At 49.4% G+C, this 18010-nt stretch overlaps 2 protein-coding genes across 3 annotated transcripts in view; one reads left to right on the forward strand and one right to left on the reverse strand.

The window, feature by feature from the left end:
* The window catches only part of dnah9l (dynein, axonemal, heavy polypeptide 9 like), a 36729-nt gene that overhangs the window by 13424 nt on the left and 5295 nt on the right, over positions 1 to 18010 (forward strand). Inside the window, exons 47-89 of one of the 2 annotated variants that reach the window (XM_029830422.1) lie at positions 149 to 314; positions 436 to 538; positions 677 to 814; positions 952 to 1053; positions 1313 to 1474; positions 1595 to 1678; positions 2019 to 2128; positions 2225 to 2387; positions 2510 to 2633; positions 2740 to 2882; positions 2980 to 3141; positions 3261 to 3320; positions 3397 to 3570; positions 3658 to 3804; positions 3902 to 4015; positions 4146 to 4289; positions 4564 to 4746; positions 4877 to 4882; positions 4987 to 5088; positions 5175 to 5309; positions 5393 to 5566; positions 5665 to 5797; positions 5872 to 5974; positions 6068 to 6190; positions 6274 to 6478; positions 6564 to 6728; positions 6795 to 6935; positions 7033 to 7203; positions 7273 to 7395; positions 7458 to 7651; positions 7728 to 7876; positions 7972 to 8099; positions 8176 to 8313; positions 8402 to 8491; positions 8555 to 8746; positions 8827 to 8946; positions 9043 to 9102; positions 9203 to 9385; positions 9453 to 9635; positions 9716 to 9831; positions 9920 to 10032; positions 10103 to 10243; positions 10345 to 10616. In XM_029830422.1, coding sequence (XP_029686282.1) covers positions 149 to 314; positions 436 to 538; positions 677 to 814; positions 952 to 1053; positions 1313 to 1474; positions 1595 to 1678; positions 2019 to 2128; positions 2225 to 2387; positions 2510 to 2633; positions 2740 to 2882; positions 2980 to 3141; positions 3261 to 3320; positions 3397 to 3570; positions 3658 to 3804; positions 3902 to 4015; positions 4146 to 4289; positions 4564 to 4746; positions 4877 to 4882; positions 4987 to 5088; positions 5175 to 5309; positions 5393 to 5566; positions 5665 to 5797; positions 5872 to 5974; positions 6068 to 6190; positions 6274 to 6478; positions 6564 to 6728; positions 6795 to 6935; positions 7033 to 7203; positions 7273 to 7395; positions 7458 to 7651; positions 7728 to 7876; positions 7972 to 8099; positions 8176 to 8313; positions 8402 to 8491; positions 8555 to 8746; positions 8827 to 8946; positions 9043 to 9102; positions 9203 to 9385; positions 9453 to 9635; positions 9716 to 9831; positions 9920 to 10032; positions 10103 to 10243; positions 10345 to 10592 — 5915 coding nt within the window. In that variant the 3' untranslated portion in view covers positions 10593 to 10616. The remainder of the gene's footprint in view (positions 1 to 148; positions 315 to 435; positions 539 to 676; positions 815 to 951; positions 1054 to 1312; positions 1475 to 1594; positions 1679 to 2018; positions 2129 to 2224; positions 2388 to 2509; positions 2634 to 2739; positions 2883 to 2979; positions 3142 to 3260; positions 3321 to 3396; positions 3571 to 3657; positions 3805 to 3901; positions 4016 to 4145; positions 4290 to 4563; positions 4747 to 4876; positions 4883 to 4986; positions 5089 to 5174; positions 5310 to 5392; positions 5567 to 5664; positions 5798 to 5871; positions 5975 to 6067; positions 6191 to 6273; positions 6479 to 6563; positions 6729 to 6794; positions 6936 to 7032; positions 7204 to 7272; positions 7396 to 7457; positions 7652 to 7727; positions 7877 to 7971; positions 8100 to 8175; positions 8314 to 8401; positions 8492 to 8554; positions 8747 to 8826; positions 8947 to 9042; positions 9103 to 9202; positions 9386 to 9452; positions 9636 to 9715; positions 9832 to 9919; positions 10033 to 10102; positions 10244 to 10344; positions 10617 to 18010) is intronic. The other variant, XM_029830423.1, reaches the window with a different exon arrangement.
* Positions 10767 to 17766, reverse strand: map3k20b (mitogen-activated protein kinase kinase kinase 20b). Its single transcript, XM_011616528.2, has 11 exons — positions 17209 to 17766; positions 16042 to 16129; positions 15185 to 15286; positions 14778 to 14843; positions 14669 to 14697; positions 14443 to 14580; positions 14280 to 14366; positions 13328 to 13402; positions 13142 to 13248; positions 12199 to 12379; positions 10767 to 12121 (listed from the first exon to the last, which is right to left on the reverse strand). Exons 1-11 carry the CDS (start codon positions 17365 to 17367, stop codon positions 11177 to 11179), a joined length of 1977 nt encoding a protein of 658 aa, XP_011614830.2. The 5' UTR covers positions 17368 to 17766; the 3' UTR covers positions 10767 to 11176.

Below are 18010 nucleotides of genomic sequence, written 5' to 3' on the forward strand. Positions count from 1 at the left end.
TGCAGCACCGTTGGTTTTATCAACAGTAAAAATTTATATTTCAGAGTTTCTGTATGTTGCTCATTGCTATGAAGAGAAAATTCCACTTTTCGGTACCACATGATTACGAAATATTAATTAACTAGTTTTTGAATGACCTTGACCTCAGGTGTTCTGGAGAAACCCCTAGAGAAGAAGGCTGGTCGTAAATTTGCCCCTCCTACTGCCAAAAGGCTCATCTACTTCATAGATGACCTCAACATGCCTGAAGTGGACGTTTATGGGACCGTCCAGCCACACACACTCATCCGTCAGCACCTCGACTACAATCACTGGTAAAGACGACTAATAACCCTAATATAGCTGTGTACATTTACAGTATTATTTATGCAAGCATATGTACTCTCAGTGGTTAGAGGTCATATTAAATTGAGTGATTAACCTGAATATTTTCAGGTATGACAGACAGCGGCTGGTACTAAAGGAAATCCATAACTGCCAGTACATCACCTGTATGAATCCAACAGCTGGGAGTTTCTCCATTAACCCAAGACTTCAGGTATCAGTTAGGAGTCTGATAAATGATAAATAAAGCCCCCTAAAGTGAAGAATTTTAACACTAACAATTAATGGAATAGTGAATAGGGTTAGAGATTCTTCTGAAATACTGTATAACATCTGCTTTTGTTTCTTTTAGAGGCATTTCTCCGTGTTTTCAGTGCATTTCCCAAGTGCTGATGCTTTGGCCACCATCTTCTCCAGTATCCTGTCGGTTCACTTTCTCCAGGGTGGTTTCAGTTATGGAGTTTCCCGCTCGGTTGGAACCCTCATACAGGTATCCCTATGGCAGCACAGTAAAGCAAGCGTTTTCACTCAGTTGTAATATGAAAAGGTTTGTGTACCAGTTCATATATCTCCCCTGATCATGTTTTATGCGCCTCTTTATTTATCTTTGTTGCACTTCATACCCAGGCGGCTATCTGTCTGCATCAAAAAATCAGCCAGAACTTCTTCCCCACTGCAATTCGGTTTCACTATATCTTCAACTTGCGAGACCTTGCTAACATTTTCCAGGTAACACACAGGCATTCACTCACATGTGACTTCTTCTGAATGTCATCATTATGAGGTTTATTGTTGACATTTCCTTTCAGTGGAATAATGATTATAACACACATCTGAAGTTACAGAAATTAATTAAATCCAATTTTTTTGTGAGATAAGCTGTATAAATTAAAATTAAATAGTTAAAATATCATCATCTGGACTTTATAGGTAAATAGTTGTTTTCATTAGACAATAATAAGTTCCTCCATGTTTTTTCGGTGTGGAGGGCATCCTGTTTGCCTTACCTGAGACAATCCGCTACCCCTCTGACCTGGTTCACCTGTGGCTGCATGAGAGCTCAAGGGTTTACTCTGACAAACTGATGGAAGAGAAAGATGTAGAACTGTTTAACAAAATTCTGCTTGATACTGGGAAGAGGTACTTTGAGGTGAGGAGCGTGATAAGTTCCTGAAGCCCGTTTTCAGGACTTTTATGAATGATGTCAATGCAGAGCTGTTTACTGTGTTTGTTAATACACATCTGCCCTTTTCCCTATCTCTTCCTGCAGGGAGTTGATGAGTCCATGTTTATCCACCAGCCGTTGGTGTACTGTCACTTTGCCCAGGGAGTCGGAGAGCCTCGTTATCACCAGGTTCCCATACTTTCGTCAGAGCTGTTGTGCCTGTTAGCCAAAGCCCATGTCACTCATTTTCAGTCATCGGTTTATTCTTTATTAACTGTGGTAATGAAATAAGTGAGTTTAATTGGTTTTGACTCAAATCTATTTAGCATACACTCTAGCCTGAGCTTGAATATTCAGAGATGAAATGATGCTGTCATGTTTAATTTGTCTGAAAAGGAGCCAGGAGAGTTGCAGGTTTGTTAGTCAAAATAATTACCCTTCTCTTCTGCGGAGGGGTTTGACATGAGAGTTAATTCACCAGAGTCTTAATAAGATGGTATGATTTACCACCACATAGTTGCCTTGTCAGGTTTCAGACTGGGAGAAACTCCAGAAGACACTAGCTGATGCTCTGGAGCATTATAACGAGCTGCATGCTGTCATGGATCTGGTGTTGTTTGAAGAAGCCATCCAACACGTGTAAGCCGGTCGATACACGCCATATGTTCACATATGTGCGCAGAGCGCGTCCACAAACTTCAGACCCAGACCCGTCATTAGGGCGTTTGTATGCAGGTGTCGCATCAGCCGTATCCTGGAGGCCCCCTACGGGAACGCTCTGCTGGTGGGGGTCGGGGGCAGCGGGAAGCAGAGTTTATGTCGGCTGGCTGCCTTCCTCAGTACGCTGGAGGTTTTCCAGATTACTCTGCGTAAAGGCTACAGCATCAGTGACCTCAAGGTAAATGCATATTTACACATGAATGCAGTTGAATCGGAATGACATTTTTTCTGTGCAGACCAGATTTATGTGTAGTATCTGTTGTTTTTTCTTTATTTATATTGTATGTGTTCTTTATCCAGAGTGACATAGCAGCACTGTATATAAAGGTGGGGCTGAAGAACATCGGCACAGTGTTTCTTCATACAGATGCTCAGATTCCCGATGAACGTTTCCTGGTGCTCATCAACGATATGCTGGCGTCAGGTTTGTCTTTTTTTTATTACAATTTCATTTATTAATTACTGGTCAGGCAGCGTAAATGAAATTCTAAAAAAAAGCCAACCAAATTGCCTGCTGACTCCTGCTGCAGGAGACATTCCAGACCTTTTCAGTGATGAAGATATGGACATGATTGTGAATTCAATCCGAATGGAGCTCAGAGGATTAGGACTCATAGATACCAGAGACAACTGCTGGAGCTTCTTTATTGAGAGAATAAGGCGACAGCTTAAGGTCTGAATCATTATTTGTCTAATATCAAATTTTGTCAATGCTGTGGCAACATTCTTTCTTTATTCATGAAGCTGTCTGGTACCACTCTGGCCTGCAGGTTGTCCTGTGTTTCTCTCCAGTTGGGTTCACATTGCGAACACGTGCGAGGAAGTTTCCCGCTCTGGTGAACTGCACAGCTATCGACTGGTTCCACCCCTGGCCTCAGCACGCCCTGCAGTCCGTCAGCACTACTTTCATAGAGAAGATCCCTGGACTGGAGGTGGCGGTTCGCTGTGTTCACCTGCGTATTTTGTCCCACATCCGTGCCAAAGATTCAATTTTGTCTCTCTAAATGCAAACAACTTACTCTCCTGCATCTCCTTTTCTAATCTCCTGCAGCCCAAAGTGCGCCTGTCGATCAGTGACTTCATTTCTTTTGCCCATACCAGTGTCAACGAGGTAGGTTGTGTTTTGCATTAATGACCAGCAGCTCCTGTGACAACATGCTTAGAGATTGTTTAACCACATATACCAGGTGAGTGTCAGGTACCAGCAGAATGAGAAACACTTCAACTACACCACCCCAAAGAGTTTCCTGGAGTTTATGAAGCTGTATGGGAACCTGCTGAGGAAGAAACGCACAGATTTGGCCCAGAAGATGGAGCGGCTTGAGAACGGCCTCCAAAAACTCCTAACGACAGCCTCACAGGTCTAACGGGTCATATCTCCGTGACCTATTTTAGTGTCTACATGCTTATATGCATGCTGTATATTGGAGATCCTCTCCTGTGCTCAGGTGGAAGATCTGAAAGCCAAACTGGCTCTGCAAGAGGTTGAGCTGTGGCAGAAGAACGCAGACATTGAAGCTCTCATAGCTAAAATAGGACAGCAGACAGATAAGCTTAACCAAGAGAGGGCTGTGGCAGACGCTGAGGAGCAAAAGGTGAGGCCTCATTTTCAAACATGTTGTACAGAAAAGACATTTTAATACTGGATAGAATTAATCCCTTCTGCTTCTCATGGATTTGACCTTATTTCAGGTGGCGGCAATTCAGACTGAAGTGACCAAGCAGCAGCGCGAGACCGAGGAGGACCTGTCCAAAGCAGAACCTGCCCTACAGGCAGCCAACGCAGCCCTCAATACACTCAACAGGGTAATTCCACGCATACGCCGAATTAGCGCCTTGCATGTTACAAGCAAACTTGCTATCAGCTGCAACAGTGTATCCATGCTGGCAAATAAATAGTAAATCTCACTTATTTTGTGTGTGCCTGATCACCCAGTTGAACTTGACAGAGCTGAGGACGTTCCCCAACCCCCCAGCTATTGTCACCAACGTCTCCGCAGCTGTTCTGGTGCTGCTGTCTCCTCAGGGTCGAATCCCCAAAGATCGCAGCTGGAAGGCTTCCAAAATGGTCATGAGCAAGGTGATATTTCACCACGAAGCCTCGCACTGTCTCAGATTAATGGCTGCCGACCACAGGGCGATACAGACCGCATCGCCGATACAATAAAGAGCCGGGCAAAAAACAATCCATCATGTTTCAAATGGCAACTTTTCCCTCTGTCTGTTCTTAAAGGCGCACCATAGATCTGATGTGAACTCATAGGGTGCTTTAAATGTTTATTAATTTTCTATTTATTTCTGTTACTGTCGCTCAGTACGGAGATGCATTGTTCTGTTTTCACGCACAAATGCAGGTGGACGACTTCCTGCAGGCTCTGGTGAACTTCGACAAGGAGCACATCCCTGAAGTCACGGTGAAGTGTGTGAAAGAGGAGTACCTGAGGGACCCGGAGTTCAACCCCGAGTTCGTACGTCAGAAGTCATCAGCCGCTGCGGGGCTGTGCGCCTGGGTCATCAACATCATCCGCTTCCAAGAGGTACGCCAGCTGTCACGCACTGTCGGTGTTGGCTTAGCTCCTGTCATGTTTAATGCCGCACGGCACTGTTTCTGCTCCCTTATCCTTGACTCTTGTCTTCATTCATTCGTCCGTTTGCTCCCGTCGGCAGATTTTTGTGAGTACACACCAGCTTCACTCGCAGCGTCATCATGTGTTCCACATTAATTGTGATGACTTTCATAGTCTTTGTTAACGAACCCGTCTGCGTGGGATTCTCAGGTATTCTGCGAGGTGGAGATGAAGAGGATGTGTCTGTCTCAGGCTAACGCTGATCTTGCAGAAGCTGCTGATAAACTGGAGGCTATTAGGAAGAAACTGGCCGTAAGACTGTGGAAAATCAAGTTATAACTCAAGTTGTCATCCACGTTATCCTGGGCTTTCACTTGTTCTTGCTGTGGTGGTCTTAGGAATTAGATGGCAGCCTTGAAATTTTGACAACATCGTTTGAGAAGGCCACATCCGAGAAACTACGCTTTCAGGAAGAGGTCAACCGCACCAACAATACCATAGAACTGGCCAATCGTCTGGTCAAAGGACTGGAGGTGATCAACGAGTTGGAGACCCTTGGGTTTGTTACTTAACTGCAGAATTTCCTTTCTTTGCTTATGGTATGTGTGTGTTTCAGAGCGAGAACGTGCGTTGGGCCAATTCTCTGGCTCAGTTCCACGAGCAGGAGGAAACTCTGAGTGGAGATGTCCTCCTGACAGCAGCTTTCATCTCCTACGCTGGCTCCTTCTCCAAAAAGTACAGGAGAGAGCTGCTGGAAAACCTCTGGATGCCCTTTTTACGCAGTCAAATGGTCTCACTTCAGTTCATCCTTTAATATTTAAGAAGCAGTACTCTATTAATAGTCATTGTCACACATTCATGATGTAAAACTCATTTTCCCTTCACCAGATACCGATCCCTATGACAGAGGGCTTGGACCCAGCGTCCATGCTGACCGATGACGCGACGGTGGCCCAGTGGAACAACGAAGGCCTTCCGGGAGACAAAATGTCCACCCAGAATGCCACCATCCTCACCAACTGTAAGCTGTGGCATCTAACAACCTCTGGTTTATTCCTCCAACCTCCATGTTTTTAAACTTTCCTCATCGGTTAGGCGAGCGCTGGCCACTCCTCATTGACCCTCAGCTGCAAGGAATCAAGTGGATCAAGAACCGATATGGTGGTGGCCTCAAAGTTGTCAGTCTAGGGCAGAAAGGGTGAGTGATGAGCCTTTATTCTTTTCATAAAGGTGGGTTATTTGAGTCCCTTTAGGGACTTTACACTGCTTTTATTGCTGATTGTTGTTGCAGGTATGTAGATGTGATAGAACAGGCTGTGGTGTCAGGGGACACTGTCCTCATAGAGAACCTCGAGGAGACCATTGACCCTGTCCTGGACCCCCTGCTAGGTCGACACACCATTAAGAAGGGCAGGTAAGCCACACTCAGCCAAACTAGCAACCGCTCGTCTCACCTGGTCTTCTGCTCTCATCTCAAGCGTGACCGCTGTCTCACAGCTGCATCAAAGTCGGGGACAAAGAGTGTTTCTTCCACTCGGGGTTCCGACTCATCCTCCACACCAAGTTGGCCAATCCTCACTATAAGCCCGAGATTCAGGCCCAGACCACCCTCATCAACTTCACAGTGACCAGAGACGGTCTGGAGGACCAGCTCCTGGCCCAGGTGGTGAACCAGGAGCGGCCGGATCTTGAGCATCTCAAGGCGAGTAGTTCAGATCCTCTTTCTCTCCATGATACGGCAGTTTTCTGTTCTCTTTTTCCAATAACACAGATTTAAATCTATGCAGAGCGAGCTGACCAAACAGCAGAACATGTTCAAGATTGAGCTCAAGCTTCTGGAAGATGAGCTTCTGACCAGGCTCTCTGCGGCTGAGAGCAACTTCCTGGGTGACAACCTGCTGGTGGAGAAACTGGAGACCACCAAACACACAGCAGCTGAGATTGAGCTGAAGGTAACCGGGGGAATCGTCGCTCATTTCCTTCCTTTTGATCTTTAACCTTGGGTCCTCCATCCGCAGGTGCTGGAAGCTAAAGTTAATGAGGTGAAGATAAACGAAGCCAGGGAGCACTATCGTCCCGTAGCTGTCAGGGCGTCCCTGCTTTACTTCATCATGAATGATCTGAACAAGATCAACCCCATGTATCAGTTCAGTCTGAAGGTAACCAGGAATCACTCCCACTCGGCGGTGCTCCTCGTTGAGGCTGGGTTTGTCTTTCTGCTTATACTGAAATATATCATCTCTCTTTTGATTGCAGGCTTTTAATGTGGTTTTCCACAAGGCCGTGGAGATGGCGGAGGCCTCCGAGGACGTGAGGAGCAGAGTAAACACTCTCATCGACTGCGTTACCTTCTCAACCTTCAATTTCATCAGCAGGGGGCTGTTTGAAAGAGACAAACTCACCTTTACTGCACAGCTGGCCTTCCAGGTACGTTTGAGCCTGGGATCACTTTAGAGGGAGCAAGACTGGCTTTGATGTCTGGCCGCCTGCTTTTAGCTGCTGCTGATGAGTACGGAGATAGATGTGAGGGAGCTGGATTTCCTGCTGCGCTTCAACATCGACCACAGCTACAGCAGCCCCGTTGATTTTCTCTCCAACTCCGCCTGGAGCGCCATCAAGGTGCGGTTCCTCCCCACATCCATCGCTCGTACCGTCACCGCTCACCCTTTGTTTCCATCCAGGTCATGAGCTTCACAGATGACTTTCGAGGTCTAGACCGGGACATCGAAGGCTCCCCCAAGCGCTGGAAGAAGCTGGTGGAGTCTGAATGTCCAGAGAAAGAAAAGTTCCCTCAGGAGTGGAAAGGCAAGAGCTCCCTGCAGAAGCTCATCCTGATGAGAGCGCTGAGGCCTGACCGCATGACCTACGCTCTCAGGTGAGGAGAGGCTTTGGAGAACGTGGCGCCAGATGTTTGGGAAGTGTCTGAAAAGATGATTGGGTTTCTGCGGTAGGAATTTTGTGGAGGAGAAACTCGGGACGAAGTACACCGAAGGCCGAAAGACCGAATTTGCAAAGTCCTACAGGGAAAGTGGTCCGGCCACACCTGTGTTCTTCATCCTGTCCCCAGGAGTGGACCCGCTTAAAGACGTGGAAGCACTCGGTAGCGTGAGCGTTCATGAAATGAAGCTGAATTATGGGATTTTTCTGACACATAAATGTGTAGAATGTCTGTGATTTGAGTTCATGTGTTCTCAGGAAGGAAGTTGGGATTCACCATTGACCTTGGGAAGCTCCACAACGTCTCTTTGGGTCAGGGCCAGGAAGCCGTGGCCGAGGTCGCCATGGAAAAGGCTGCCAAGGAGGGTCACTGGGTGATATTGCAGGTCCGACTGAAAGCCAGACGGACGCACATCTTCTTAATGGAAATTCTGATGCTGTTGTGTCTCAACGCTCTTTCAGAACATCCACTTGGTTGGCCGGTGGCTCGGCTCCCTGGAGAAGCTCCTGGAGCGCTGCTGTGAAGGCAGCCACGTAGACTACAGAGTGTTTATGAGTGCCGAGCCAGCACCAGCACCCCAGGAACACATCATTCCTCAGGTAGACGTGCAGGACCATTCTGATTTAAATGATGGTTGCTATAACAGACGAGTCTTGGAGTAAAGGGAATGTGGATGTTCTTCCTCAGGGGATCCTAGAAAATGCCATCAAGATCACTAACGAGCCTCCCACTGGCATGCATGCCAACCTGCACGCAGCTCTGGATAACTTTGACCAGGTAAATGCAGCCGTTGCATCGTTTGCCTTCCTTACTTAGTTCTACGTTCCCCTCTGTGTGTAGGACATCCTGGATCAGTGCAGCCGGGAGCAGGAGTTCAAGACCATCCTGTTCTCGCTGTGTTACTTTCACGCCTGTGTGGCAGAGAGGAGGAAGTTTGGGCCGCAAGGGTGGAACAGAAAATACCCCTTCAACACCGGAGACCTGACCATCTCCGTTAACATTCTGTACAACTACCTGGAGGCTAACGCGCAGGTGGGCCGAGGGGGGTGGGGACGCTCCGGGGCGGGAGGATGATTGTTGCGCTGACTTTTAACACACATGTGACCTCGAAGGTGCCATGGGAGGACCTGAGATACCTGTTTGGCGAGATCATGTATGGAGGACACGTCACGGACGACTGGGACAGACGCCTCTGCAGGACGTATCTGGAGGAATACATGCAGCCCAACCAGGTTTGTCCTCCAGGGAAAATGATCCCGACCGCTTATCTCGGCACGCTGGGCCTGAGTTTGTGACGTTTGTGGGCTTCCCCCCCCCCCCCCCCCCAGTTTGACCAAAAGCTGGCGCTGGCCCCCGGTTTTATTGTTCCCTCTAACTTGGACTACAAGGTAAAAGACAAGTTATTAGTTCACATGGGCTCTGATGTCCTTAGTCATGCACATTTCTCCGCTCTTTCTGGGGTTACCATTTCCTGTTTCACATCCTCAGGGTTTCCATAAGTTCATTGATGAGATGCTGCCCCACGAGAGCCCAGTGCATTATGGGTTGCACCCAAACGCCGAGATCGAGTTCCTGACGGTAACGTCAGACAATCTTTTCCACACGCTGCTGGAGCTGCAGTCCCCAGATGCCGTGATGGGGGAGGGAGCCTCGCAGACCCTGGAGGAAAAGGTAGGTACTGCTACAAATTCCCTCTCTTCTTTTTCTCACGTCTTTCCAATCACTCTTCATTGGGCAGGTGAAGACCATTTTAGACGAGGTGCTGGAGAAGCTGCCAGAGGAGTACAACATGTCTGACATCACCTCCAAGACTGCGGAACGGTCTCCGTACACCTTGGTGTGTTTCCAGGAGTGCGAGCGCATGAACCAGCTCGTCTCCGAGATGCGGCGCTCGCTCAAAGAGCTGGACCTGGGCCTGAAGGTTTGCCGCTACATCGGGGGGGGGTTGGGGGAGGTTCCTTTCCTTTTCCTCAACATCCACAGTGATGTCGTATTCCAAAGGGGGAACTGGCCATCTCCTCCGAGATGGAGAGGCTGCAGTCGGCCTTGTTCTTCGACAATGTCCCAGAATCCTGGACCAAGCTGGCCTACCCCTCCACGTACAGCCTGGCTGTTTGGTGGGTGTCGCTTTGAGCAGCGTAAAAACCCAAAACCGTCTCCGCCGGGTGTGACGAATATGTATCTTGTGACGTCTCCGCGGTTCAGGTACAACGACGTGTTGCAGCGCTGCAAAGAGCTGGACACCTGGACGCAGGACCTGTCTCTGCCCAGCGTCGTCTGGCTGTCTGGACTTTTCAACCCGCAGTCCTTCCTGACTGGTAATGCTGATGTGAGAGAGCGCCGCTCGGGCCCAGCTACGGCTTGACTCCATTTACGTCAACGTTTCAGCGGTGATGCAGACTCTGGCGCGGAAGAACGAGTGGCCCCTGGACAAAGTGAACCTGACGGTGGACGTGACCAAGAAGTTCAAGGAGGAGTTCAATCAACCGGCCAGAGAGGGCGCGTACGTGTACGGACTCTACATGGAAGGTAGACGAACGCTGCTCTCCGTGTCCTGAATGAAGCCTTTCTTTCATCCATGTTGGAAGACAGTGATTTTTAATCACCTTTGTCCCCCCCCCCCTCCGCAGGTGCCAGGTGGGACACGCAGACCGGGGTGATCTGCGAGGCCCGTCTAAAGGAACTGACCCCGGCCATGCCGGTCATCTCGGTGCGAGCCGTTCCCAACGACCGCCAGGAGATCAGGAACATCTACGAGTGCCCTCTCTACAAAACCAAGATCCGAGGACCAACGTACGTCTGGACCTTCAGTCTGAAGACCAGGGAAAGGCCCGCCAAGTGGGTGCTGGCTGGAGTGGCGCTGCTGCTCAGCGTGTGAGCGGGTCCACGTTTGGTGAGGAAGGTGCGTGAGATGCGTCCTTCATGAATCATCTACAATAGAGCCTTAATGTTTGAAGCTTAGCCATCTAGTACTTTTAAAGCTGCTGTTTTTTCCATCGATCTCTCCCATCACAGTTGTCTAATGCTGTCAGGACCAATAATAATACCATAATTGAGGATCCTATTCCATTATTTTTTATTGAAAAATGATAATATACAGAAAGACTTGTCCAAAATTCACACTCTGGGTCACAGTTAGGAGTCAGCTTATTTTGAACAAATCCAAACCACAAAATACTTAATAAGCCAGGAGCCGCCCGTTAGCGCTCAGGTCGTTAACACTTGTACCTCTTCTAGCACGTTAAATCACATGGGTCAAATCCTCTGACAGCGTAGCAAAACATACTCTACTTCCTCTTCTCTTATTTTTGCTCCTTCACAGTACACATGGGTGTAGTTTTCATCCACTCATTAAAAAAGTAACAAGAACAATGTGTGTATAACAGCTGGGTTTCAAAAGATCCTTCCGCACATAGAAATCTCGCTCCTTTGGCCTCTGCGTGTGTTCTCCCGGAGTCTGTTCTAGTCTCCGTCGGACCAGTCCAGCTCCATCATGTCCATGGCTGCAGACGCCACGTTGATCTTGGTTCCCTGTCGCACGCTGCAGCTCTTCACAGAGTTTTGATTGGACGAGGCCCGCATGCTCACCTGCATCCCCGAATGGCCGATGACTCCCACTTCGCTTATCTTTTGGCTGATGGCCTCGCTGAGGTCGCCCCTCACTTCCTGCATCATGACCCCCATGTCGCTCATGCAGCTCCTCACCCCCACCCCGCTCCTCACGTTGCGGCCTACCATCTTCATCACTCCCAGGTCGCCCATCTCCATTTCACCTAGTCTGTCCATGTCTCCCAGTTTGTCCATGTCCATGGACAGCATGTCGCTAAACCCCCCGTGGAGACCCTTGAACATGGTGGGCCCTTCATCCAGCCTGTCCCCCAACTTGTCTATTTCCCATGCTTCCTCTTCCTCCTCCTCCTCCTCCTTCTCTCCTTCGGCCTCTCCAAACCCACCAGAATAGCCCCTGACTATAGTGGTCACCCTGCTCCTCTGCCTCCCAGGTTTCTCCCTGTCCCCCTCCTCCCACGTCCTCTCCTCCCTTTCCACCATCCCCCCGGGGAAGCTCCTGAGCGTCACCTGCACCCTGCCCCCCACGTTTCCGCTCTCATCTTTCTCCCTCGACCTCCAGGCTTTCTCCTCCAGGGTCCCTTCTTCGTCTCCGTCCCCGTCCCCAAACCTGCCGTGCAGCCCTCTGAGCATCGCGTGCAGCCTTCCGCCCTCGAGGGAGCCCACCCCCCTCTCCATCAGCTCATTGCTACCGCTGCTGCTCCCCCTCTCCGTGTCTCCGTTGCTGAGGGTGCGGAAGAGGCAGCTGACCCCCGCACTGCTGACCCCCGCGCTGTTGGAGTCCTGGGAGTGTGACCGAAAGAAGGAGCTGGAGGAACCGATGGACATCGATGGGAAAAACTAAGGGGGGGCGGAGAAAGAGGACAGGTCATTCCAAGGGCTCGAGCATTTAACACACTGGCTGCACTGGTGCGTACTGGTGAAATGCTTGTGCGCTCCATGAGGAGGGAGGTGGGACTGGGAGACATGCTGGACCTCTCGATCAGCCTTTCCTCCCACAGTTTGAGCCTCCGCTCCCTCTCCTCCAGCTCTTTCTCTTTGGAGTAAAGCTCCCTCTCCAGCTTGCGTAGGCGTTCCAACGTCGATTCGATTTCACACCTGAGGTGCAAGCACGAGATTGTAAAACTCCTCCTCTGGCAACCGTTTGGCAGCATTAATATAGTTATTTAACATTAGGTTTAATTATTGCAAGAACCCAAAAAGGGTTGAGACGGGACTGTTGAGACTGGAAAATAATTATCTGCTGTATTGAGATTTGCCACAAGAGGGCAGTGTGACAGTTATTGAATATCCACAGATCTGCATTACAATCAACTCCCACAGCGTCTAAATATAGACGGTCATGACGCACAAGCATACCTCCTCCTGTGTTCCTCCCATACCTCCCTATTCATTCATCCCACCCCTTCATCCCCTTCAGCCCCTCCTCCTCCCTCTCCACCTCCCTTTCTCTCTTCCCAGATTCCCCTCAACTTCCCTCCAATTTGATGGCTAGCCCCCAGAACTCTTTTCTCTCTGCTTTTTCTACATCATCTTGTTTGGTTTGATTTCAACAAACACACACGTACACACACACTTTGCCTTCTCTGTGATGGAACGATTAAGAGCGGAGGAATCTCATCCATGGACAATTTCCAGGATGGCTTATTATAGACTGAAGTGGAGTGTAGGGTCACACATTCAGCTTCTCTCCTGAGCATTGGAGCCCACAGAGCTCCTCGCTTCCTTCTCTGGGCGAGTGCACACACTCTTTATGTGTGGTGCTGGAAACCACAAACTGCATTTGTCATCCCGCCTGAAAGATCGCAGGTATCCTCAGTATTTGCCTGTGTGCATGTGTGCGTGCGCACGTGTTCGTACCTCCACTGGTCCTTGTTATGCAAGAAGGAGTTGCATTGGTCCGGTAGCCTGCTGTCATTAGCCATGGTCTCCAAGGTTACCAGCACCTGTTTGAACTGCGGCCGCTCCTACAAGTGCATGAAGGCACATGGGAGCAGAGTGTGTCTGGAAAGGTGCGGGTGAATCCCCCCGTATCGAACGTCTTACCTTCGGGTCGGCTTGCCAACACTTTTTCATCAGCTCTGCAAAACTTGCTGGACAGCTGGTGGGGACGGTCAACCTCTGGAGACGCAACAGCGAGGAGTTAAGAGACCGGCGCCGCAAAAAGCAGCCACTCGGTGCTCAAAATGGAAGTCTTCATTGTTTTTTCTAGTCTAATTTAAACCAAAGAGCATGATTACAGGTGACGGTATCGATTCAACAATGATGTCACCATCACTCTCTGCTACCTGGTGTCAAAATGGCGACAGAAGAGCCGCAGCACCAAAAATCCAAGCCAGCGTTGCAGCCGTGGCCACACTGGGCAGTAAAACTGCAGCAGACAATGGCCATCGTGTGTATGTTTAGCTAATACGTTAAGTAATGTGGTGTTTGCGTTACAGTGGGGGGGGGGGCGGGGGAGTGTTTATAATTATTTATCTGAATCGTGTAAACCTACAAAAGAAATAAGAGACTGTGCAGCCCAGTTTAAATATCCTTTGGAGTCATCGGCGGTCTGAAAAAGCAGCCGAGACCTCGGTAAATGGAAACTGTTTCCTCGGGGGGATTAATCCTAAAATATCACCACCTCCGAGTGGAGCGGGGGCAACTAAGAGGGTCGGCAAGAGGGGTAGCGCAGTGGAGGAAAACTCAGAGACGGAGGGGGTTATTTAGGGAGAGGTGCACCCCCCGCACACACTTCCCTCCCTCTCCCTCTCTCGTAAAGTCTTTTGCTCGGTGGTGTTGATGGTGGTGGGGGGGGGTCTGGCCCCAGCTCCACTGCTGTGTATCCAGGCCTTACAAGAGCAGAGAACTGACATCAGGCCTAAAAATACCCGCGCCCGGCCTCAGCAGCTCAGTGGAAACCATGAGAGCATCACATTGTTCCTCCAGCCCCCCTTCAACCCTGCCGGTGCCAGCGCGCTCAGGAAGGTGCGCGCACGTGCGTGCATTCGCTCACCTCTTGCTTCTCCACCACCAGCCACGCAACCTGCAGCCCCTCGAATCCCTTAAAAGGAACCTCCCGCGTCAGCATCTCCCACAGAACCTGGACACAGAAGAGGCGTCAGAGGCCGCGGCCGTGCACGCCATCGATCACGTGACCGCATGGCTGCGCAGCTCACCACGCCGTAGGAGTAGGTGTCACAGGTCTCGGAGACGGGCAGACTCTGGATGACCTCGGGGGCCATCCAGGGGAACGTCCCCACCACCGTCATGTGAGTGGTGTGAGACAGGAACTTGGACGCACCGAAGTCACAGATCTGAAATCCCGACATTGAGGATGAAAGCAAGCTCAATCCCGCCAGTGGTGCAATTCACTTTTCCACACATGGGAAGCAAAGCACAAACCTTCAGGACTTTGTCGGCTGTCATGACGACTGCGGGGCAGAAAAGAGGAGGTAAATATGGGCACGCGCGTGGATTTATCCACAATCAAGAGGCGATTTGAGGAACGAACCGTTGCGTGACTTCAGGTCCCTGTGGATGACCTTGACTGGGGCCTCTGCGTGGAGGTAATGCATTCCTGGAAGATAAGCAACTATTGGTGCCTCACAAACTCGACCAAGGTTCTAAATGTTGCCGTTAAACATTTGACGCCACCTCTAACGAAACAGAACTTATAAAAAGGTTCATTTCCATGCTAAGACATCATCCGTTCATGGTGCTGAAGGCGTCAGGTTTGTTCCTCCATTGCTGTGGGAAAATAGGACTTTCTAACATTTGATTTGCATTTTAATAAGTGTTTGTTTTCTGCTGAAAAAGCCAAACACACACGTGTGTGTGATCTTCAGGAATAATTGGAGGTATCCATTTTCAGAGCTTCATTCCATAATTAAAAAAGCCCTATTTTTATTACAGGGGTACCTTTAGCGATCTGTATGGCCCAGGTCATGATCTGCTCCATGTCCATCTCCTCACTCTGCTCACTGGAGAGGTACTCGTAGAGAGACCCCCCACTGGCATATTCTGGATGGAAAAACAGACACACAAGCAGCTGTCTTTGAAGGGAAACAGGAAGAGAGATTAGTGAACAGCTAATTCGCTCTAAAAAGCCGTCCTAACTTTAGAAAAGAATAGAAAGTGTGAAAATGGGCCTAAATAGTGCAGATATGTTTTTGATGGTGCAGGAGCCAGAACAAGATGGATGTTTCATTGCTTTTGCAGATACAACAAACCTGTTTTAGCATGAATCAGTCTACATCTGAAGAGTTTTACCAGGTTTTAGAAAACCTGGGTGGACGCTTCAACCTTTTTCTAAAGGAAAATAATTGTAAAAAATAAGCATCTTACTGATGTAGAAATCTAATAATAATATCTAATAATCCATGTTATCGTGCACATTTTAGCAGAGGTCTAAAGCACTCTGATGTGTTGGCCAAATTCAAAACTGCTGCCCTCTGTTAGCAAATGTCTTTTTTTGCTTCGCCGTAACCCTCTGACCCCTTCCAGGGTTACAGTAACATCCTGGTCTCGGTTACAAAAGTCCTGCCAGAGCGCAGCAGCACACGGAGTACACATGATGCTTTAACACACGTGTGGAATCATCATCGCAACACGTGCCAAGTCAGCCAAGAGTACTCATGCAGCTAATTTACAAACACACACACATGCTAATTCTATTAGCCTGCTAAGGCCACATCTTGACACTGAACTGTCAGTAATATTAAATCATTTTTCCCCCACATGGATATGACATACACACAAACACATTAGGGTCTGACCTGTGACAATTCCATAGTTGGGAGATTCCAGCACGGCTCCATAAAACTGAATGATGTTCTTATGACTCAGGACGCTAAGAATCTCAGCCTAGATGAGGAGAAGGAAAAGACTCGAGTTACTCTGCTCATGACTTCAGCGGGGAAATATGAGCCTTAAGAAAGTTTAATGTAAATTCCGAGAAACTAATCCTTAAAACGCAGTGGTCCCCTTCGCACAGAGCCAGTGTGCAGGACGTCTGCAGCGGGCTTAACCTCCTTCATACTTGGGCTTGAATTCCCAAACCTTCCACACCGGAGTGATAAACATGCCGTTAATCTCAGCAGACGTATGGATCGTCCCGTTAGCGTGTGCAGAATATAGAACCGTCGCCAAGCAACAGAGTAAGGCCCGTCTATTTGAAATTAAACAAGTTCATCTTCTAAAGACTGGTTAAAATAAACACTTGAGGTTAATGCTCCTGCACGTGCGGGCGTTAACAAGTGGAGACAAAATAAAGGCACTCAGGAGCTGTAAATATCCAACTATTTGTGCGGTTTAGTGCTGCGGAGCGCGTGGCTGAGGCTGTATTGTGCACACATACTTCTGCGCTGAGTATTCCCACCTTTGCATGCGGGTGTGAGCCAAACTGACTACAAATCAAACCCCTCCCGGAGCCGCCACGGTCTATAGATATTCTTTTTGTGCTGGTAAAAAAAATATGCTGCGACAACAATGAGACCCTGCCCATTTCCCCACTCGGGACGGATGCCCTGATTCGTGGAAGCTTCCTGACAGCGGGCCAGCTCGGTGGTAATGAAACATGGAACATAACATGGGAGGAAATGCTGTTTGGGCCATTGTCAAGGTCGAAGAGAAGCACCCGGGCCTGATCCTCGTTCCCCACAATGATGGCACGCCTCGAAGAAGCCAGAGCAAAAGTGCTCCATCTATAATGAGGTGGTGGTGGTGTGTGTGTGTGTGGGGGGGGGGTGTTTGAGATAAAGACATTCAGTGGCAGACAGCAGGGGAGGAGGATTTGGGTGGACGCGTCCAGAGAGATATGTGGAGAGATAACGGATTCATGGTGAAACGCGCTGCAGCCACAGATGATTGGGGACACAAATGTGTCAGGCTGCATCTCTGCTGCCTAGTGATTGGCTGCTGTGTGTGTGTGTGTGTGTCCTTACCTCTTTATCAATCTTCAGAAGCTTCTTCACAGCCACTTCCTTGTCCCTGGATATCCAGAGGGCTCTGTAGACGCTGCCGAAGCTGCCTCCTCCACAGTTCTCGTAGAAAAGCAGGTCCTCATGCTTTATCTGCACAAACGACGAGCCAGGGGACGACATGGCATACTGACTCGCGCGCACACAAACACACGCATACACGCACAGAAGCACACACACACACGGTCCCCCCCCCCAAAAAAAAAGTGCAGGCTCAACTGGTGGAGCCGGCTCAAAAGTATACAAGCCACAAATCAGCACAGGGCGAGTGAAGGGTGAGAAGGAGAGGCAGAGTGGGTTCCTCCACGGGGGTCGGCCAGTGTTGTCAGTCAGCAGAGGGGGAAGAAGAAAGTGCTGGAAGGAGCCAGCCGTTTGCGCCCTGTGAGTCAGGAAAAAGTCAGAGCCCCGCCAGGGTGCTCCTAGAGAAGGGGTTACAGCGCCTCGTAGTGGCCATCGCGTGGAACTACAACGCAAGTCGAGCGGAGGAGCGTGTGCGCAGCCGGCCTGTAGCAAACACACTGTTCAAATATGGTCACTGGCATTCAGGGCATTCTTTCCTGGATAACTGTGACTATAAAAAGCTCCCCCCAACACACACACACACACACACACACAGAAAGAGTTACATACCTCTGGTCCGCGGTGGGTCACACACTATAAATCAGTCCACAACGAAGCCGAGCGCCACAGATAAATAAATCCACGTCTCGCACATTATGCATCCCGAAACAGCAGAGAAGCCCAACAGCGTGGGTCAGCAGTACAG

Source organism: Takifugu rubripes, chromosome 22, assembly GCF_901000725.2.
Source record: "Takifugu rubripes chromosome 22, fTakRub1.2, whole genome shotgun sequence".
Classification (NCBI taxonomy): Eukaryota; Metazoa; Chordata; class Actinopteri; order Tetraodontiformes; family Tetraodontidae; genus Takifugu; species Takifugu rubripes.

Excerpts from the sequence above, each read along its gene's own strand:
- map3k20b (XM_011616528.2), bottom strand. The coding sequence starts at position 17,367 with ATGTCGTCCCCTGGCTCGTCGTTTGTGCAGATAAAGCATGAGGACCTG. Across the intron at positions 16,130-17,208 it reads TTCTGAAGATTGATAAAGAG|GCTGAGATTCTTAGCGTCCT; the intron begins GTAAGGACACAC and ends CTCCTCATCTAG. Across the intron at positions 15,287-16,041 it reads CAACTATGGAATTGTCACAG|AATATGCCAGTGGGGGGTCT; the intron begins GTCAGACCCTAA and ends TTTTCCATCCAG.